Source organism: Thalassophryne amazonica, chromosome 5 (genome assembly GCF_902500255.1).
Source record: "Thalassophryne amazonica chromosome 5, fThaAma1.1, whole genome shotgun sequence".
NCBI classification, from domain to species: Eukaryota; Metazoa; Chordata; class Actinopteri; order Batrachoidiformes; family Batrachoididae; genus Thalassophryne; species Thalassophryne amazonica.
This window is the reverse complement of record NC_047107.1, coordinates 53837285-53860835: the sequence shown is the minus strand read 5'-3', so window position 1 is coordinate 53860835 and position 23551 is coordinate 53837285. Positions and strand designations below refer to the sequence as shown.

Sequence of the window (23551 nt, the reverse complement as noted above, 5' to 3'; positions counted from 1 at the left end):
AAAGAATCACCCACATATAGAAATAAATAACTGTTTCCTGTGAACACCTAGTGACTCTTACACCTCCACTTCATCCCTGTTTTATTTAAGTTTACTGACAATTTGTTTCAGTCAAACTATATTTTCTATTTGTTAATTTCTTCAGTGATTTCCTCCAGAACTATCTGCCAAGCTAGAAAACTGCTGCATCCTAGTAAGAGCAGAATACTACTGGAATGAATTTGAATAAGGAAAGTTGGGTTTTTTTCTCACCAAAATGGATGCTGCACTCACTGCAGTTTATTGTCTGGAATAGTCCCAGATTGCATTTCAGATCTTCTAGAATTCAAACATTTTCGTGCAGGTGGTGTTGGGTAGTAATTTTGGGTTTCAGCTTTTTTTGTTTTTCACCACTTTCATCCCTGAATATGTCAATCGTGAGTCACTTTTGTGCAGATTAAAGTCACTAACTGGGACTCCTGTCTTCTTGTGAGAAAGAAACGAGAAATGTCCTCCGTTCTGTTCATACAGCTCCAAACAATGCACGGCTCTCTGCCGAGTCAAGTTCGAATGATAGAGTCCAGTTAGAATTAATAACTTCAAAGTGAAACACCGTTTAAATCAAATAACACCTCTTTCCAAACTTTGTAATACAAACAAACTGCAATCAAGCAAAATGTTTTTTCCTCCCAAAACAAGATGTCCTGCGCTGACGTGCAGCAGCCGGCTGATCTCAGCTCAGGGGTATGGAGTGACATTCATGCCAAAATGTCTGAAAGGAAATGCTTTTGACAAAAACTACAGATTTTGTTTATTTTTATTTATGTCCAGAGATCAAGGATCCAGTATGTTGTTGACATAGAAAACCAGTAAAGCCTACTTTTAGTACACAGAAAATTCACAAGAGGTATTGCTAAGAGAATCGATAATGAATCAGATCAATAAGCGGAATCGATAATGGCATTGATATATTTAAAATCTTATCAATACCCATCCCTAGTCAAGAATAGCGGTCCTTTCCTTGTTTTTATTTAGTTTAAAGACTGTTTAACGACATACGTGTGCCATATATGGGCATGCAATGTTGCTACGGTAACTCTCACTGTGGCGGTGGCGGTGTTTGCCTCTGTATGCGTACCTGTTGCTGTCCACTCATAAATGCCGAACTAACATCCTTCATGATTCGGGACACGGTCGACTTGGAGACGTGGATGGTGCTGCCGATAAGCTGCTGAAAGGTCCCACATGTGCCTTTTTTGAGGTAAGACACTGAAGTTTTGTCAACTAAATTAAGATTAGCCTCCTCTGTAGCAATCTAAAAACTTTAGTCGGCTAACGCAAAACTTTAAAACGTCTAATGTCAAAAGATTAATCAACTAAGTGAGTTTAGACAACTAAACAAGATGAGACTGCTTTATGAAACTGGGTGCAGGAGAGATTCATAAAGAGAGCAGGAGAATCACAACAAACATTTCTGAATGTCTTCAGTGTCAGACCAATAAAAAACTGCAGCACTTTCCTCACAATCTACAGCCAGACAGATTTTCTTCTAGACCCTGCTAACTTTGGTTTCTGACCATTAGGGTTGTCATGATATGGGAATTTTAACCTCTACTTCCTGACGCAACTCCACATTACATGGAGAAATGTGGCACGTTCAAACCCCACCCCTGCCATATTTTTCCATGTAATGCGGAGTTGTGCCAGGAAGGACATCTGGCGTAAAACTTCTGCCAAATCAAAATGTATCTGGTGTGAATGTGAATGTATCCGAATGAAAACAAGGGAGCAGCTGAAGGGATGTACTTTATACTAGGAACCCCCCCCCCCCCCCCACACACACACACACACACACACACCTCTATTCCATCTTTCACACTGCTAATGTATGAATTTCCACACTGACTTTAAGAAAAAAAAAAAAGACAGCATTATTGGTACTAAGAACCTCAGACAATATTTTCTGCTTTGCAGTTTTACTTGCTACACCACCGCTAGTGCTCTATGTATGTCTGAGACCAGACATAATTGCAGTTCCAAAGCCCATTTATAATGTCATCTCAATAGTGTTTTCTGCTTAATGTCAAAAAAAGAAGAAAGAAAGAAATGTCTAGAGACACAAGCTGTGTTGCTCTTTGCCTCAGTTTGTACCTTCACCTCCTCCACTTATGTGTTTATTTTGGTGTAAATGGGTGTGTGCATTCCTATAGTAACTGGCTTGTCAGTGATTTTTCCATAGTTGGCAGCTGAGACATGCAACAATGGCACACATTCTGCAATAATAAAAATGTTTAACTAAATTCAAACAATGGTAAGTATCATTAGATAATACCACATTGTTCATACCAACCTAAATTGTGTTGTCAAATTGTGATGTGAAGAAAAGAACCATCAACGTGTGCTGGATCATCTCCTTTCAACTTGTGCACAGGGCAATGTTCAACAGCCCCAATATCTACTGCCACAGGATTGCTTACAAGTTAGGAATCATTGACAGAAGCTCTACACAGCCTTATGAACATTTCACATTTTATCAATTTTTATTCAGTATTTTTGTCATTGCTTTCAGACAAATAAATAATGTTAGATATCAGTATCAATGGAAAGAAGCTTTGCACTTGGGGAACAAACGACAAGGTTGCACAGAAGCGCTGCAACTGAAAGTCGGCACAATGTTTGCGGCAGTATTCTGGACTTTTAAGTAATATTTTGTTTCTGTTTCAAGAATTCTGAATTCAGCCAAATTTGTTCATTTTAATTAATGTAAGCGGCACTGATAACAATATTTGTTTTATCTGGAGTCATAAGAGACAAACTGTTGCCTGTTTAGGTTTTATATATATATTATACAAATAATGGATGGTAAGGAGTCCAACATAGAGAAATATTGGACAAGTTGCCATCCATCAATTGTTATGTTCTCCACCCCCCTCCCAAATTAAGCTGCACCTCAGCATAAAATTTTTGTAACAACTTTGCAAGCTCTTGCCTGTCAAGTTCTGTCCAGTCCTGTTCAGCTCCAATTGCTGTGATCGACAATTTTGATGCGATGAATGCTTCTAAAACGTCAGTAGCGTGCTTGTCTACCTTCTTAGTGTTTTTGGCATCCTTGGAGTTCAATATTTCCACCAGTTCCTCCTCTGTTAACTCAGCAAACCTCACTGGCAGATGATTTTCTGCTGTTGTTGACATGTTTGTTGCCATTTTTTCAACCAGCGTCTGTCAGCTAGTTCCTGACCTTGGGTCAGGAACTAGTGGGTCTACTCTGAGTCTCTCCCAGACAGTCGAGCCTCTCACCCTGTCTTGGACTGTAAGCCACAATACCTGATGGAGGAATCTCATTTCTGCCACTTGTGTCCGCAACCTCATTCTTGCGGTCATTACATAAAGATCATGACCATAGGTGAGGATAGGAGGGTAAATGAAAATGGTAAATTGAGATTTTCGCCTTCTGGCTCTGCCGTTTCTTCACCACAATGGTCCAGTACAGCATCAGTAAAACAGATTATCCTTCTCACGCGCCAACTCACCCCCATTTTTGAAAAAGTCCCAAAAATTCATACAAAGGTTTCAAGGATTTTCTGAAGACCTTCTTCTGTAAATGAAGATATGCTGCTGTCATCAAAATACTGGAAGTCCAGGAGCGAAGTGGTGATGATTTTTTTTCTTGGCTCTCAGTCAGTTCAAGTTGAAGAGCTGTCATCCATTCTGTACACGATGGCAATTAATGGTGGCATCTTGTCCTTGACCAGGTGGAGGACTGTTGCCACGAAGATGAAGAGTGTAGGGGTGATGACACAGTCCTGCTTTACTCCAAATACAGGAGAAGGTGATCTACAGATACACGATTGTTATTCACACGTTTAAATAAAAAGAAACTAGCAAATACACTGTTTTATTGTCACCCTACTGAATAACAATAAGACAGGAACAGGCCAAGCCCAGCCGTTTCACAGAACAAATAAGGATGTATGGACATTTAAATATTTTTTACCTCAGCTCAATAAAACCTTCAAAATCATAACCCTCCTATGACTCCTACAACACATATTTGAGTCTAATCTAATCCAGAGGCCAAAGGGTGAGGCCAGCAGCCACCTCTGGTTTACAACAGGCTGTTCCACAATTAGGCATGTAGAATCCTGTCAATGTGCAGCTCAGGAATGTGTTGCAGCTTTGTTTTACTTCTTTAGTTTTTAAACTTGGTAGTCTGAATTCCGGTGTAAGACGTGAGGCAAGGTTTCTTCTCGCATACTATACAGGATCCTGCAGAAGATCAGGCCCTTTTTCAAACTGGGTGTAACTACAGTCTATGCATATGGTTAACAGGAAAAATGTTGAGATGTAGTTAACAGGCAGGTCTTCAGTTTTGTGCTTCTTACTACAGACAGTAAGCAAAATGCATAAAGCTGCTGTTAATAACTCTTTTCCTGAGTATGCTTTTCATTTCACATCAAAGCAGCAGCAACAGCAGTGCACTTTACTCTGATAGGGTTACTGCAACATCGGCAAATGGCAAATTATCAATTAGCTAAACTTCTACTGCAACAGCCTTCAACATTACTAACAGTAAGTAACTTTGAGGCACCGCATGTGGATCAGTCTGCATGAAATCAGTGGAGCCCTGCTGACTGAACGTCTCGGATTACTCCATACGCTCATAAACTAATGTTACTTTCCCCAGTAAACACCATACAGAATTTCAGACTTATATCTTTGTTGGTTTTTGGGATATTGGGCCTAAAAAAATGGGGCATGATTTACTGCAAAAACAAGTGGTATAAAAAAAGATGCTTAATTCAAAAAGTCATTACTTCTCAGCTATTCATGCAAGGTGCATGAAATTTTGAGTTGTTCGTAGGTACTATATGACTAACTACGATAAAAGAAGATCCACAGTTGCACATTTGTCAGTTTATAGCTTGCTGAAAACTGTATATACTCGTATATATATATATATATATATATATATAAAAAACAAATAAACAACAGCAATCAGAGATTTCTGACGTCCGCCAATCCAGGTCCGGATCACATCCAAAATTCGGTGGAGTCTTCCATACCCTAATATCTATCTGTGGTACAAATTTTGTGAGAATCTATGAAGTAGTTTTGAAGTAAGCGTTCCAAGCCTAAAGTGAATCTTGATTCAGAATCCGGATCCAGATCACCTCCAAAATTTAATGGTGTCTTCCGTGGCCTAAAAATGCATCTGTGTTGAAAATGTTGTCAAAAACTGTGCAGTTGTTTTGATGGAATCCTGCTAACAGTAATCCTTCAAAGCCTATATAAAGTGAAACTTGATGCAGAATCCAGATATGGATCACCTCCAAAATTTAATGGGTTCTTCCTTGGCCTAATATCTATCTGTGGCGAAAATTTCGTCAAAACCCGTGCACTAGTTTTGACGTAAACCTGCTAACAGACAGACAGACAAATAAATAAATGCTGATGATTTTATTATGTCCTTTTGGTGGATGTAATAAATAAATTTGCTCCAGTTTTGGCCCTGTGTATTTCCACATTGAAGCACATCAGATCTTTCAAATTTTGATATTTATTTCTCATGTTATAGTACTATTTTGGTGACTAAGTATTTTTTATGAAAGAACTAAAACGTTGATTTATGACGCATTAAAACTGAAGAAAACAAATCATTTCACACCTATATTTTAAACGCATAATGTTCATGTATTGATGTTCACCAATTATATACACACACACACACATATATATATATATATATATATACACACACACACATATATATATATATATATATATACACACACACATATATATATATATATATATACACACACACATATATATATATATATATATATACACACACACATATATATATATATATACACACACACACACACACACGTACATACGTACACATTAAGAGGAGACAATCATATTTGCCTGCTTAACTTAAAAGATGTTGCATGTTATTTAACGTGTCGTTCAGCAACACAGCATCAAAGTATTCATAACTGCAAGTTTATCTGCACACATGGTCACGATTAGTGGTCCCTAAAGGTACTTTATTGCTGATTAAACCTCGCATTCGGTGAGTCAGCAGGTGTGTCCCCAGAAAGCATTTTATTTGGCATTTATTGGGACTTCTCGTGGGCCACGTCAGTCCGAGAAAACACAGAAACAACACAATAGCAAACAAAGAGTGAAATAAATGTTGCAACATGAGATCATGAAACTACTGACCATTCATATGAAAGTGATAGCTCACCAATCATTCAGATCAGTGGACTTGTGAGCAGATGCTTGGAAAAAGTTGGAAATACATAACAGTGGTCAACACGATTTTTTTGCATGGAGTTTTTCAACAGATTTTGGGTAATTTGGGGACGCTGAACCCGAATCTAGTGTTAGTTTTTGCCAATCACATCACATTTTTTGAGATATGAAAACATTTTTCTCATATCAAGAGTTTAAACAAAAGCTGCAGTCTCACACACCTCTTCGACACCAGAAACGATATCACATTTTACGAACCTGCTTTTAAAAACTATGCTTTTGAAACTGCTTTTGTATATGATCAGTGGCATCAAACTTGTGAGTGAATGAGCAAACTTGCATAATCCATCAATGTGGAACACGAAGATTGCAAAAAAAGTGACGTGATACAGAAATGTATTTATTTTTGTTGACCAGTGTTATTTTCAGGAGATATAGACTTTCTACCAACTCATGGAAGTGCACGAGTGTCACGTGCCAGCCAGTTCAGTGCTCCATACGGAGAGGAGGCAACACACTTCACTTCCAACTCTTAATTTTGTTTTACTGTGACTACATCGAAATGAACAGTTATCACTTTAAAAATGAGCCATCATGACACGACATCACACTTACGTAGACTTTGCAATTAATCAGCGGCTCCATTCTTAACGCGAGCAGCAGTTTGTCTATATTCCATTCAACAGTGTGCTGGGATGTTTGCTCAGAGTGACAAACAGTCGGAAGCACTCAGAAAATGAGTACTAACAAGTGCTTTGTATTCCGTTTGTTTTAATTCGCACATACTTACAGACTGTTCACAGAAGTGCACAAATTAAAACAGGTATCTCATCTCATAGCCAAAATCTGAGTTATGAATTCTGTGCAACATGTCTGTCAAACATTTTTTCTTTCTTAAAGGTATAGTGCCAATGGGTTTTTAACATTTAAGTCATAAAAATAATTTTCATTGGCACCACAATAATTTTATTCATTAGCATTTAGATAAGGGATTCATAATGCGATATTGCCATTATGATCAAAATTTGTGCAGTCTTGAAACAATTTAGAATTTCGAGCCTTGATGGGGATTAATTCAAGGGAACAGGTGCTATGACCAACATTTGGTAGATCTTAAGGTGAATCGTATGGATGTTAACATAAGATGGGCACAGGTAATCTCAAAACATCATGGATGTGCACATGCGCTTAGTCTGCATGACAGCAATGAAGGAAAAGACCATATTCACTATGGAATTTCCCCCCAGATAAATATGTGTTCTTCATTAAAATGAGCTATATTTTTGCCAGTTGTTACAAAAATAAACCTACATTATAATGCTTGGATTTCAGTAGAAACTTAATTTTCTCAGTTTTGTGAAATTTGAAATTCCCTATAGCTTTAATACAGAATTTTTTAATTATTAATTTTATTTATTGATGATTGTATGTGTGCATGTCTGATTATGTACACTTGAATTCTTAGGCAACCACTGCAGTATGCCAGAGGGCTTGTAATGTGCTAGGGTGTTGATGGTTTTCATTTATTTTACATTCACGATTTGTTTCAACAGACGTATTTAAAATGCAATAATCTTATTTAGTAACCATAGTACCCATTACATATTTATTGTGCATGTATGAAATGAATGTTTGACTTAAGTATTTTTATGTATGTTTACGGTGTTAGCAATTTTAGCAGCTGTCAGTAACTTGATGACATTAGGTCCAGCTAATCGACAATTATGGACGAAATTTGCAGGTCATATTTTTTAATGCCTGCACCAAACAAAACACTTCTGAGAACCATGACTCAGTCCCCAAAAATATTATTTAATACAACCCCTGGCAAAAATTATGGAATCACCGGCCTCGGAGGATGTTCATTCAGTTGTTTAATTTTGTAGAAAAAAAGCAGATCACAGACATGACACAAAACTAAAGTCATTTCAAATGGCAACTTTCTGGCTTTAAGAAACACTATAAGAAAACAAGAAAAAAAGATTGTGGCATTCAGTAACGGTTACTTTTTTAGACCAAGCAGAGGAAAAAAATATGGACTCACTCAATTCTGAGGAATAAATTATGGAATCACCCTGTAAATTTTCATCCCCAAAACTAACACCTGCATCAAATCACATCTGCTTGTTAGTCTGCATCTAAAAAGGAGTGATCACACCTTGGAGAGCTGTTGCACCAAGTGGACTGACATGAATCATGGCTCCAACACGAGAGATGTCAGTTGAAACAAAGGAGAGGATTATCAAACTCTTAAAAGAGGGTAAATCATCACGCAATGTTGCAAAAGATGTTGGTTGTTCACAGTCAGCTGTGTCTAAACTCTGGACCAAATACAAACAACATGGGAAGGTTGTTAAAGGCAAACATACTGGTAGACCAAGGAAGACATCAAAACGTCAAGACAGAAAACTTAAAGCAATATGTCTCAAAAATCGAAAATGCACAACAAAACAAATGAGGAACAAATGGGAGGAAACTGGAGTCAACGTCTGTGACCGAACTGTAAGAAACTGCCTAAAGGAAATGGGATTTACATACAGAAAAGCTAAACGAAAGCCATCATTAACACCTAAACAGAAAAAAACAAGGTTACAATGGGCTAAAGAAAAGCAATCGTGGACTGTGGATGACTGGATGAAAGTCATATTCAGTGATGAATCTCGAATCTGCATTGGGCAAGGTGATGATGCTGGAACTTTTGTTTGGTGCCGTTCCAATGAGATTTATAAAGATGACTGCCTGAAGAGAACATGTAAATTTCCACAGTCATTGATGATATTGGGCTGCATGTCATGTAAAGGCACTGGGGAGATGGCTGTCATTACATCATCAATAAATGCACAAGTTTACGTTGATATTTTGGACACTTTTCTGATGTTTAAGGATAATGCATCTTGCCATAGAGCAAAAACTGTGAAAACATTCCTTGCAAAAAGACACATAGGGTCAATTTCATGACATAGGGTTAATGTCAACGAGCAGATGTGATTTGATGCAGGTGTTAGTTTTGGGGATGGAAATTTACAGGGTGATTCCATAATTTATTCCTCAGAATTGAGTGAGTCCATATTTTTTTCCTCTGCTTGGTCTAAAAAAGTAACCGTTACTGACTGCCACAATCTTTTTTTCTTGATTTCTTATAGTGTTTCTTAAAGCCAAAAAGTTGCCATTTGAAATGACTTTAGTTTTGTGTCATGTCTGTGATCTGCTTTTTTCTACAAAATTAAACAACAGAATGAACATCCTCCGAGGCCGGTGATTCCATAATTTTTGCCAGGGGTTGTAAACACCTGAACCAAGGTTAGCCTGTTAGCTGAGCTTGTTCGGTAACTCAAACATGGGGGTGTGTTTTATGACTTCATTTTTGTCCCACCCAGGTCATGCATGGTCTTGTCCACACTACATGTTTATCAATTTATGGGTTAGTTGTGACTTGGGCAGAGTAAGAGTTGCAGACGTGATGACATCCAGAGCAGCAACTTTTGAGCTTCAAAACAGCCCTCTGAGTATTTATAGAAAACCTACAGGAGATGCCAAGCAGGGTTTATATTTGTATATATACAGTCAATGATTAAAAAAAAAAAAAATTAAGCCAACCCAGTCGCAAGTACCACGTAAACCATCTCTAGATCTGGTCTTTAAGAGGCTTAATACCCGTAACATAGAGACATGTTGATAAAATATTTAAGTGTAGCAGATTTAAAATTTGTACAAGACAGCTTTACAAACATCTGCATTCAAGTTATTTGTAATAATGACATAAATGTACAAATTCTAGCAAAAAAAAAAATACAGGAGAAATACTGGGAGAGGTAAACCTTACCATCACTGTACAGTCCTCAGAGCCACTGGCAATGACCTGATCATTGTGCGGGCACCAGTCAATGTCTAACACTGGGGCTGTGTGTCCACACACTGTGGGGTAGGATTTGTCAATGCGACCAGTCTGTAACGACAAATACAGAGAAATAAGGTTAGCCTTTAATTTTGTCTTTTTTTCCCCTAACTCATTTAGTGGACATGTGGACAATTACATTACCATTAAAAAAAACATTATGCAAAGATAGGATCATGCAAATGACAGCAAAGTAAACAGATTGAATCAAGTGGAAAAATGGCACTAATATGAGAAACTCTGTTGGACCACTGTATTTTCATCCATCGTATTCAAGATCTCAAAAGCAACAGATAATCAGGACGTATGGCAATGTGACAGATGCAGAATGTTTTAATTCATTTAAATTTACCATCAAAATGTACACATCCATCCCATCAGTTTTCTCAACCCAGTTTAACGTCAAGAGAGAGCTGGAGCTGACCACAGCAGTCAATGTGTGAGAGGTGAGGTACACCATGGACAGACACCCAGTCTGACGCAGGGCCAACACATATAGACAGAAGCATACAAACACACACTCTGACCCACATCTGCAGTAGGGGTCAGTGGTATAAAAGGCAGACTATATAAACAAAGTAAATTTGCTCAGCGGTAGATATTTTGATTATACCAGCCAACTGTGATAGCTAGTTTTGGGAACTGGACCTGTCATCCTCACTCCGGTAGCATTTTCCCTGACAGCCTGGAGATACAGTGAACTGTCTTGTCATAATGTGGCAGAAGCAACGTAGGATACAAATTCCAAAAATAATCCTGTAACTGGTCGCATTTCTTACCTCCAGGAGTGGAGATGAATGCAAGTGTCCCACCTGGGCAGGTGAGTGTGCTGCCACATGTCAAGGCATATATATACACGAGGTCTGTTAGAAAAGTATCGGACCTTTTTATTTTTTCAAAAACTATATGGATTTGAATCACGTGCGATTACATCAGACAAGCTTGAACCCTCGTGGGCATGCAAGAGTTTTTTCATGTCTGTCGGTTACGTCATGTCTGCCTGTTTCGAGCTGAAAGCTTCCAAATTTAAGCCTCTGTTGACCCAGGACGTCGTGACAGAACAGAAAACTTTCAGAAGAGTATGGGATTACATCAGACAACCTTGAACCCTCGTGCACATGCGTGAGTTTTTTCACGCCTGTCGGTTACGTCATTTGCCTGTGGGCTGGCTTTGAGTGAGGAGTGGTTCACCCCTCCCGTCGGAATCTCTGTCTGAGAACTTCCTGAGAGACTGACGCTTTGCTTGATCAAAATTTTTTCAAAAACTGAGGCACATCGAAGTGGACACCATTCGAGAAATTCAGCTGGTTTTCTGTGAAAATTTTAACGGCTGATGAGAGATTATGGACTGTTGCTGTCGCTTTAAGGACTGCCCACGGAGCGGGACGTCGCGACCATTTTACAAATGGTTATCAACACGGAGGTGTTTTCCTGTGCCGCCGCACCGCGCCGGCTGCGTCCCGACGTGCGGACCTGTCCGCACATCTTTCATGAATAAAATCTCCTTTAACAGTGGAATGTCCGGATAAACTGCTGATCCTGACCTCTTCTGAAAGTTCTCTGTTCTGTCACAACGTCCTGGGTCAACAGAGGCTTAAATTTGGAAGCTTTCAGCTCGAAACAGGCAGACAGTGGCGGCTCAGGGCGCGTCGCGACGTCCCGCTCCGTGGGCAGTCCTTAAAGCGACAACAACAGTCCATAATCTCTCATCAGCCGTTAAACTTTTCACAGAAAACCAGCTGAATTTCTCGAATGGTGTCCACTTCGATGTGCCTCAGAGGTTCTGAAAAAATTTTGATCAAGCAAAGTGTCAGTCTCTCAGGAAGTTGTCAGACAAAGAGATTCCGACGGGAGGGGTAGACCACGCCTCACTCAAAGCCAGCCCACAGGCGAATGACATAACCGACAGGCGTGAAAAAACTCACGCATGCGCATGAGGGTTCAAGGTTGTCTGATGTAATCGCACGTGATTCAAATCCATATAGTTTTTGAAAAAATAAAAACGAACGTTAGTTTTATCACAGAACTCTATATACACACACATATATATATATATATATATATATATATATATATATATATATATATATATACACACACACACACACATACAGTAGTGTTCAGAATAATAGTAGTGCTATGTGACTAAAAAGATTAATCCAGGTTTTGAGTATATTTCCTATTGTTACATGGGAAACAAGGTACCAGTAGATTCAGTAGATTCTCACAAATCCAACAAGACCAAGCATTCATGATATGCACACTCTTAAGGCTATGAAATTGGGCTAATAGTAAAAAAAAAGTAGAAAAGGGGGTGTTCGCAATAATAGTAGCATCTGCTGTTGACGCTACAAACTCAAAACTATTATGTTCAAACTGCTTTTTTAGCAATCCTGTGAATCACTAAACTAGTATTTAGTTGTATAACCACAGTTTTTCATGATTTCTTCACATCTGCGAGGCATTAATTTTGTTGGTTTGGAACCAAGATTTTGCTTGTTTACTAGCATGCTTGGGGTCATTGTCTTGTTGAAACACCAATTTCAAGGGCATGCCCTCTTCAGCATAAGGCAACATGACCTTTTCAAGTATTTTGACATATATATTTGGCAAATTGTAACCTCTTCTGCACATGTTTTTTATTTAACAGAGGGACTTTGTGGGGGATTCTTGCAAATACATTAGCTTCACACAGGTGTCTTCTAACTGTCACAGCACTTACAGGTAATTCCAGACTGTCTTTGATCATCCGGTTATTCTTCTATCCATTTTGATGGTTGTTTTCCGTTTTCTTCCAAGCGTCTCTGGTTTTTTTTTTGTCTTGTCATTTTAAAGCACTGGAGATCATTGTAGATGAACAACCTATAATTTTTTGCACCTGCGTACAAGTTTTCCCCTCTCCAATCAACTTTTTAATCAAAGTACGCTGTTCTTCTGAACAATGTCTTGAACATCTCATTTTCCTCAGGCTTTCAAAGAGAAAAGCATGTTCAACAGGTGCTGGCTTTATCCTTAAATAGGGGACACCTGATTCACACCTGTTTGTTCCACAAAATTGACAAACTCACTGACTGAATGCCACACTACTATTATTGTGAACACCCCCTTTTCTACTATTTTTTTTTTTTTTTTTTTACTAATAGCCCAATTTCATAGCCTTAAGAGTGTGCATATCATGAATGCTTGGTCTTGTTGGATTTGTGAGAATCTACTGAATCTACTGGTACCTTGTTTCCCATGTAACAATAGGAAATATACTCAAAACCTGGATTAATCTTTTTAGTCACATAGCACTACTATTATTCTGAACACTACTTATATATATATATATATATATATATATATATATATATATATATATATATATATATATATAGTGCATCGTTCCTAAAACTCTCAAACCAGTTCTGAAATGTGCAACCATTTCAACATCAAACAGGGATGTGCTTTTAACTCGTGTACAGCTGTAGTACATTATCAAGATAGGTGGATGTACGAGGTCTGTCAATAAAGTAACGGTCCTTTATATAAAACTATATGGATTTCATTCATATGTTTTTACGTCAGACATGCTTGAACCCTCGTGCGCATGCGTGAGCTTTTCCACGCCTATCGGTTACGTCATTCGCCTGTGAGCACACCTTGGGAAGGAGTGGTCCCGCCCCCTCGTCGGATTTTCATTGTCTGGAAATGGCGGAATGAAAAGGACTTTTTTCCATCAGAATTTTTTCAGAAGCTGTTAGAAACTTTAACAGCTTTAAGGACCCCTTTAAGGACGCTCGGCGCGCCGCTCTCCAAGCTGCGACGACACAGCACAAGCCACCGGACCATTTCTAAACGGATGGCTCTGTGGATACGAGACCGTGGTGTGCTCTTTCTCTGGTTATCACAAGAGCTGCACATCAGCCATTTTCTGGCAGATTTCACTTTTAATAAGAGATTTTGTCATGGAAAGCCACGCGGAGGCTTTGCGCGTAAAGACCGATTCGCTTTGGAAGCGAGACAACGGAACACCTCAGTTTTGGCGTGTCAGAGGACAAGTTTGGACATGCCTATCTCGGCTTTCAATGCTTACCAGTCCAGTAAGTATCAGAGAAATTGTGGAGAGCTGGACATGTCCAAACTTGTCCTCTGACACGCCGAAACGGAGGTGTTCCGTTGTCTCGCTTCCAAAGCGAATCGGTCTTTACGCGCGAAGCCTCTGCGCGGCTTTCCATGACAAAATCTTGTTAAAAGTGAAATCTGCCAGAAAATGGCTGATGTCCAGCTCTTGTGATAACCAGAGAAAGAGCACATGACGGTCTCGTATCCACAGAGCCATCCGTTTAGAAATGGTCCGGTGGCTTGTGCCGCGTCGTCGCAGCTTGGAGCGCGGCGCGCCGAGCGTCCTTAAAGCTGTAGTAACAGTCCTTATTCTCTGTAAAACCCGTAAAATTTTCACCGAAAGCCAGATAAATTTTTCGAATGGTTTCCAGGTGCCAGTCTCTAACAGCTTCTGAAAAAATTCTGATGGAAAAAAGTCCTTTTTATTCCGCCATTTCCAAACATGTCTGACGTAAAAACATATGAATGAAATCCATACAGTTTTTGAAAAAAATAAAAAGGACCGTTACTTTATTGACAGACCTCGTATGTACAAACAACACATTAATATGAATGTTTCTAATGAAACACTGGTCTTCAGATCACTTGGGGCCACAATGCTTTAAAACTGGCCAACAATGCAGCTGGAAAACTTCAAATAGTTTTATGCTTCATGAAAGCAACAATAAGGGAATAAACATACTCAGAATGTTATGACGGAACACAATCACCTGTTGAGATGAGCTCCCCTACTGAAGAAAACCCACATAAGTTTAGTCTTTATATAAAAATACAGTAATAAGTGTCTTTTCATTTTAAAAAGTAGAGACTTGCATGTACACGCTGTCTTTAAAGCAGAATATTGTCATTAGATGACGGAGTTCATCTCGATGGGAACTCAACTCGGCACACGTAACTGTCAATTTGCGCTTCAATTTTGGTTATATGTACATGTATGTACAATGACAAGAAAGGCTCTTCTTCTAAGCCTCGTCATCTAACCCACATTTACCCTTTCAGATCAACCACAGACAAGAATTTGACCCCTATCATTACACACATTACATCCATGCAAGAATAAGATAAAGCCTCCAATGCAGCCAAGCTTGAGGAAGAATGCTTACCAAAACCTTGAACGAGTGGAAGTGAGGATTATTATGAATGAAACAAAGAAAAGGAACTGCATAAGCACAAAAAACTACCCACATGAGCAGTCAGGGTCTAAATTCACAGCAGTCTGACGCCAAGAAAACAACCAATTGCATAACACCAAAGTAAAACTGTAGAAAATAAGATTGAATCACACAGCAAAGGATACAAAGCACAATACTGACATGGATGAAAAAAAAAAAAAAAAAGATAAACCACACTTCCCCCAGGCAAGAAGACATTCTTTTCAGTCACACAACCAGCCTGCACACTTCCTTTTCTTGCAGCATGTGATTCACACGTGGACATCACAAAGAGGTCTTCAATACAAGCTGTCCAAAGCTGTCCACAGTTCAATGGAAACTACCACTTTTAAAAATCCTTTCAGCTGTAGGGTAGAGAGAAAGAGCTGAGGCAGCATAGCACCATCAAACCACAAAACTTTGATTTAATTTACAAACTCTGAATGAAACCACAATGTATAATGAGGCATGCTGTTGACTTTTTGGAAATATTACAGCTTAACAATAAATGAGATATGAGATATACAACCGCAATTCCAATGAAGTTGGGACGTTGTGTAAAATGTAAATAAGAACAGAATACAATGATTTGTAAATCCTCTTCAACCTACACATGCCAAAAGGTATTATGGGAAAATGAGCTTCCTGTCATCAGTGGCCGGTCGGATTATTTATATGTAAAAATCAACACACAAGTTACTGTAACGTGTGTGTTGGGTTTTACAAATAAATCTGTATTCGTAAATGTCATTTTTTCATTTGTAAAAAAAAAAACAAAGGCAATTTGAAAACTGAAAATTCTGTGTGTGATTCAGCATGTATAGCGAATGTGTGGCAATTGGTAATGACACTCAGTAGATGGCAGTGTTCTATGCATTTTACGTCAAAATGTATAGAACAATGTAAATGCTGTAACCTTCAGAATTAGTGCATTACTTTAAAACTAAAACATATAGCTGATATTTTCACTTTGTAAAAACGACAGGTGACGTTAATTTCAATTATCTGCCCGGAATTAATTTGTTTAAAATTTTAACCATAAGTCAAAACGGCTTTGCTTTGGATGTCTTCTGCGACATGTCTGCAAGACTATTCACCTTATTCAGGAAGTCATGGTGGGCAGCTCCATTTTGTCAAGCAACTTCCAGTTTGTCACTGCGTCGATGATTAATGATGTGGGAACACAGTACGCTAGAAGTGTCCAAACCTGAGCAGCATTAATTGTTCAGTTCGTGAGTGTCACAGCAACTAAAAGAGGAGGAAACTATTGCATTCAGAACAATGTTTTTGACTATGGAAAAGAAAGAGGAGAGATCTGAGTGCTGTGGACCAGCATTTAACTTGTTCCCTCCTCCATTGAAAGACGAGGATCTCCGGTGCTGTCTAAAGGCGCTGAATTTGAGAAATCCACCCAAACGTCCCTATGTTTGTTCTTTTCATTTTATGGAGAAAAACTTGCACCACTGGATCTTTACCCAGAGAAATAATCGAGGGCCAATTTTTCATGTCATCTTCCCACTCTGTTATGACCTGTGGGTGAGCCAGAGTCGCTCTCTTTGAGCTTTTCAAAAAGGTTTATTTCTATACTGAAAACACCGCTCACCGGAAGTCCTAAGACAAAACGGAAATACCTCTGTTGTAAAAGTGTGTGGGACTGAATAAGGTGAATATGGCTGTGAAAATAAATGACCCCCCCCTTCCTTTCTCTTTGGTCGCCAGATCTCTTTTGCTCAGACAGAAGTGCTGGCTCGTGTTTTTGACCGCCTTTGAATTTACTCAGATGTATCAGTAGCTGTCAGTGTAATACTAAAAGTTATCGGTTTAGCTGTAAACTTCTGCTAAATTTTTGGGGGGTTTATTGGTTTAGCTTTATAAAAGGTAACTTTTCAGTTAGCGAATTAACAGTTATCAAAGCTAACTTTTTTGGTTAGCTGTGCCCACCACTGGTTTGGTGGCACTACAAGCAATATATAAAAAATTGAGATTTTATTAAAATTTATTACAATTAAAAAAAAACCTGAAATTATATAACAGTACATTTTTCCAATCTAAATGCTGTAGTACAACCAGAGGGAGCTTATTAATGTGTGATGTGAGTTTGCTGTCACAAGAAACCACAAATGTGATGTTACTGAGTTTTTATCAAAGCATTTCCTTTCATCGTAGCAATTTGTTGATGACCCCCAAGCTCCGGTCCCGCAGCTGGCTGCATGTCAAGATGAATGTAATTCATGAAGAACAGAGGACTTCTCATTTTTGGTGGAAAAAAAATTCTTGTGGTCGGTTGTAGTTTGTCATCTGTATTACAACATTTGAAAATACGTGTCATTTGATTTAAAATGGCGATTCGCTTTGAAGTTATTGATTCCAGAATCTTTGACTCTGTCCAACTTTACTTGGCAGAGACCCATGCAACAATAGGAGGAACAATGTTTAATCAGTGAGTCCCATAACAACACTGGGAGGATATTATTATTTTTCCTTTACATGAGGGACTGTAACTCCAGTTTATGAACCACTGAAGGGGGAGATATTAATGGTCCAGTCCACGCCAGAGAACAGTCATTGGCTGCCCCACGCTGGATGCTGTGTCTGTAAAATAATTATTTCATAGCGGATTAATCATTTTCTCTGCGAGTTGGTTGTTGAAAACACCTCTAATCGCTTCCTGAATCACAGAGGAGCGCTGCAGCGGTTCTCATGCGTGCGCTGATCGAGCTGGAGGAAGCATTTGGAGCCGTCTAAAAAGGTAATTGTCATGGCTTGGTAAAACAGTTGCATGTCCTTTCCTTCTTGTGTGCAGCTGTAAAAGTATGTTTATGTTAGATTTAACTTCTTGTTATAATTGTTCAGACGAGCTGCACTCTGATGTGGTGCGTTGACGCAATCACTCACACTGTTGACTTGATAAGTTGCACGTAGTGTTGATGACTAGATAGCACAATGCTGCACGACATTTATGCGTGAATTTTTTTTTTGAACATTTCAAAATTCTTTTTGCGCAGTTACATGTGCTGGCGCTTCTCTCGCGTTTAGTCTACACCCGTTAACGACAAGTTTACTCTCTTGCATGACACAGTGCATGCGTGCATCAAAGTGGTGCAAGTGTCAGGGGGCCTTCATTTTTTTCAGGCAGCATTGTAACGGGCTGTTACTCTGTTATAACGCTAGCGAGAACTATGCATTTATTGGCTAAAATATCCTGATACAATGTGGGGTCAATCAGAAGCCCAGTTTTGTTTGTCTACCTCTCTCCCAGCCTTATTGTTTTCATCTCTCCCTGTGTCCCCGTCTCTATACACAGACAATCCTGTTGTACTTTCCTCAGCTTGTGGTCTTAGCCCATTATGTAATAATCACCACTTTCCTCCCGCCTTCTTAGACACTGCATTTCCATGATCTTTTTAAGGATAATGCCTTTCTTAATTTTACCAATATGTCTTCCTTATACATCTTGCCCTCTTCTCATTGAATTTGTTTTTTCAAATTAGACATTGTGCATCTGCTATTTTTACAGAGTTCCCCTCTCAGCCCCCTAAACATCCTTGGGAAGACCTCTTTGACTATTATGCCCCATAAGAAAGCTTTTATATCTTGGATATATTATCTTGCTCTTACAATGGACAATCATCCATTCAATAAAACTATCTGTAATTGGGAACAAGAGTTGGGTCGGGAATTCAGGGAAGGTTTCCAGGATAAAGCAGTTAAGAGAATTCGTACATCATCATCATCATGTGCAAGACTTTTCCTAATTCAATTTAAAGCAGTACACAGGCTGCATTTGTCAAAGTCCAAAGTATCCAAAATTCACCCAAATATCTCTGATCTGTATGATAGGAATAACTCCTCTCCCTGTGATTTTTTTGTTTGTTTGTTTTGCTTTTTTTCCCTCCAAACTTCAATCATATTGTATTTTGATGTTATCGCTGACATTCCTGGAGTCAGGCTGGAACCTTGTCCACTGATTGCTATATTTGGAGTTCCTGGAGTCCCCACTGTGTCCCTTCCTAATTCGCAGGTGGATGTAGTTGCCTTTACCTCATACCTAGCAAGATGCAGAATATTATTACCCTGGAAAACTGCACACTCAGTTTCTTCATGGCTGAAAGATCGCTGTTTTTTTTTTTTGTTTTTTTAAGTAGACCTGCACTGAAATAAATGCAGTCAGATCTTTGGACCAAAAAATGACATATTTACACATAAGATCCTTCTGAATGTAGTAAAGTAAATCTGCAAGCCCAGATCTGTCATTCAACGGAGAAATCTTCATTTAAAAATGACAAATTTACAGCTAAAATTTAGCCCTTCGCAAAACTGTCATCACATCCGGGACGCTGCCAAGACATCAGGGAGAAGACCCTATCCCAGCATGCACTGCACGCGCCAACTGTAATTTGTGGATTTACGTCAGTTTGCATCTGCACCTTTTTGTTGTCTTATACGGAAGGATCTACTTTTTTTAAAACGTCATATTGTCTTGCGGCACGTTTGGTGAGTACACATTTCTTTTATTTGTGCTTGAAAATTATTTTGGGGGACTTTTTCATACTCCCGTTTGATTGAGTGGTGTCGCATTGAAAATCTGTCTTTCGCCTCCGGTGTTACCGTCGCGGGGTACGGAGGCGGGACCCGCAAAGAATTCAAGTCCTTAAAAAGATATAAACCTCTCAGCGGCCACGGAGCTCTGCGGCTCCGATTACCGAGACATGCGGCACTGCGGATTTTGCCGCAAGAAGTCTGTCCTTGCGAGCAACAGGCGTTACCGGGCGCTCCGCATCAAAACGGCAAGCGTAGTCTCTGGACTTGTGCCAAGTTGGCTGCACCTCCATTCAGCAGACAGAGAGGTGGTGCCAGCTGCACAGCAGACACAGGGGTGTGAGTGGCCCGCTGCAGTGTTTATCGAGCCCTCAGACTCAGTAAGCGCATCGGAGGCAGAGAGCGAGGCATCGGGGAAGAACGTTGCCCGCTGATCTGAGCATGCAGAGCTGTATCTCACATTCACTGCAGCTTACTTTTGGATGTTGAAACCAGGATGTGTATAACAGTAACATTACTAACAGATAAAATCAATTTCAATGCAGGATCGGACTGAAGGCGCGAGCGCTCCGTCTTCTGCCGGACGTCACTGCAATGTCCCAGATGTACAAACAGTTTTCGCTGAGGGCCAAATTTTAGCTGCAAATTTGTCTTTTTTAAACGAAGATTTCTCCGCTGAATTACAAATTTGGGCTTGCAGATTTAGATTGCTGCATTCATAAGGGTCTTATAAATACACATCAGCTATTTCTTTCTGAGATCTGACCACATTTATTTCAATGCAGGTCTACTTTAAACTTGGAAAAAAAAAAAATCAAGTTTAGACTTTGAAACTTCATGCCCCCCCCCCCCCAATCCATTTCTTCATGGCTGAAAGATCTATTTTTTTAAACTAAAAAAAAAAAAATCACGTTTAGACGCAGGGGGAGGGCTGATGGGTTTCTAAAACTGTAGCAAACTTGTATTGATTAGCTTAGATCATTAATACTTTCAAACCTGATTGAGGTGAATGTCATGGGTGTGTTGTATGTGTTATTTTTATCATTTGATGAGGCTTGTGTTTGATATGTTAGGATGTTTGAGTTGTAGGACGTTTGTTTTTTTTTTGGGGGGGGGGGGGGTTCCTTTATTTGTCCATGTTCTTTTGATGATTATGTGCTTGAATGTTCAAGTGTTGAATTTTGTTTTATTCCTAACTGAAGAAAATTATAAATAAATGTTTAAAAAAAATTTAAATAAATTCTGGTGGCATCCGCATGGACCCCAGGTGTACAGATTAGTAAGTTTCATGATGTGTACCAATTAGGTTTATTCAGAAACAAGAATGATTCTGAAACAAATTGAACATTACACAAATGGTATAAAACTGCCATCTGTCTGTAGGTGTTCAGACGTTGAAAGACTGGTGACCTGATCAGGATGCACTGTACATTGTCCGGCACTCAATGTAAGCAGATATGGGCTGCTTCCCCCCACCTTATTGTTCCAAAGGGTATGTAGGAAAATGGGTCCACAATAATAAGGGTCTGCAAATGGCTAATATCATACATGCACAGTAACTACTGACACTGATATTAAGGGTAAGTGCACAATGACAATGTATTCATAGCTTGTTATTAATCAACCTAAAATCCTGAATCATATTCAGCTACACAATAATCATGACAAAATGTGTTAATGTGTCCCTCAGATAACAGCGATTGACTCTGACACAAATATCTGACTTTGAACGACTTCTCTCATCCTGCCTGCTCTTCATATTTCTGCCTATCCCAAAATTCACTTGTGTACTGACACTGTATTAATCAGCCAATGGCTGGGTGGGGAGAAAGCAGTCTTGGAAGGCTGTCAGGCAGCGAGCAGTGAATGACCATATAAGGTAAAATCTGTAGTCAGCAGGACTGAGCAGCAGAGGCGGCAAAGAGTACTAAGGCCTTGGAATACAAGCAGACCAAAGAATGGGGAAAGGACCCTGGATTCCAAGAGTACCCAGTAATGGTTTTTATGCAGAGAGGGAGCACAACTCATTTAGCAGCCGAACGGGTGACAGTGAGAAAAGTCAGCGTGCAAAGACCATGGGATTACGGATATTGAAGACTGAGCACTGCAGGAATGGTACACTGAGGGACAAAAGCCAAACCAAACAAACACACATACACACTCCTAATCTGGTCATCTGACAGAGGCCGTGTGTGAAGCACGAACATAAAACATGCCTTTTACATTAGGCAATACTCAAGCTGGTGTTGGTTGTAGTGTAGTTCAATCTCCAAGAGAAACAGACAAAAGATGAAACCGGGCATACCGACTGTTCACATGCAGTCTGCACATAAAAAAAAAGACACCAATTTTAAATGGCATACTTTGATAAATTCAATTAGGATCACAACAGCTTTAATAATAAAAAGTATCTTCCCATCTCCTACTGTTCTGATCGAGACAGAAAGGAATCATGAAGAATGTGCCACTGCACAGTTGCTGGGTATTGCATTCACTCCCACAGCTTCCTTCATATGGAAATATGGGTTTACATTAGCAGGCATCCTACCAAGGAAGGAAAAGAAGGAGACTAAAAGAACGAGGGACAGGAAAAACATATGTTCAGCTGATGCTGTCTTCATAAACGGCTGGGTTCTGAAAGGAGGATGTAGCAATACTTATGGATATGCTGAGTCATGATAACCTGCGGCACTAACCTCACCCATCTGATTCTCACAAAAAGGCTCATGTGGAGCTGGGTAATACACCAAAAACAATCAACCTGGCAACAGCAGACTTGATGTTCATCTGGAGTTACTGTAATGCACAGTTTTGTAAACTGTTCAAATATTACAGATCTTATCTCTGAATGATGTGATCATGTTCACGACCAGGTCTTGCTTCTTTGACATGCAGCAGATGAATAAATAAGCTAATACATAAAATCAGAAGCAAGTGGGATAGAGAGAGAATGTGTGTGTGTGTGTATATATATATATATATATATATATATATATATATACACTCAACAAAAATATAAATGCAACACTTTTGGTTTTGCTCCCATTTTGTATGAGATGAACTCAAAGATCTAAAACGTTTTCCACATACACAATATCACCATTTCCCTCAAATATTGTTCACAAACCAGTGTAAATCTGTGATAGTGAGCACTTCTCCTTTGCTGAGATAATCCATCCCACCTCACAGGTGTGCCATATCAAGATGCTGATTAGATACCATGATTAGTGCACAGCTGTGCCTTAGACTGTCCATAATAAAAGGCCACTCTGAAAGGTGCAGTTTTGTTTTATTGTGGGGATATACCAGTCAGTATCTGGTGTAACCACCATTTGCCTCATGCAGTGCAACACATCTCCTTCGCATAGAGTTGATCAGGTTGTCAATTGTGGCCTGTGGAATGTTGGTCCACTCTTCAATGGCTGTGCGAAGTTGCTGGATATTGGCAGGAACTGGTACACGCTGTCGTATACGCCTTTCCAGAGCATCCCAAACATGCTCAATGGGTGACATGTCCGGTGAGTATGCCGGCCATGCAAGAACTGGGACATTTTCAGCTTCCAAGAATTGTGTACAGATCCTTGCAACATGGGGCCGTGCATTATCCTGCTGCAACATG

The 23551-nt window shown here is 39.4% G+C and overlaps 1 protein-coding gene across 1 annotated transcript in view; it reads right to left on the bottom strand.

Annotated features, from left to right (window-relative positions):
• coro1ca (coronin, actin binding protein, 1Ca) overlaps positions 1 to 23551 on the bottom strand; it is a 109739-nt gene that overhangs the window by 22875 nt on the left and 63313 nt on the right. Inside the window, exon 3 of the mRNA XM_034170276.1 lies at positions 10067 to 10189. Within this exon, the coding sequence (XP_034026167.1) occupies positions 10067 to 10189 (123 nt within the window). The remainder of the gene's footprint in view (positions 1 to 10066; positions 10190 to 23551) is intronic.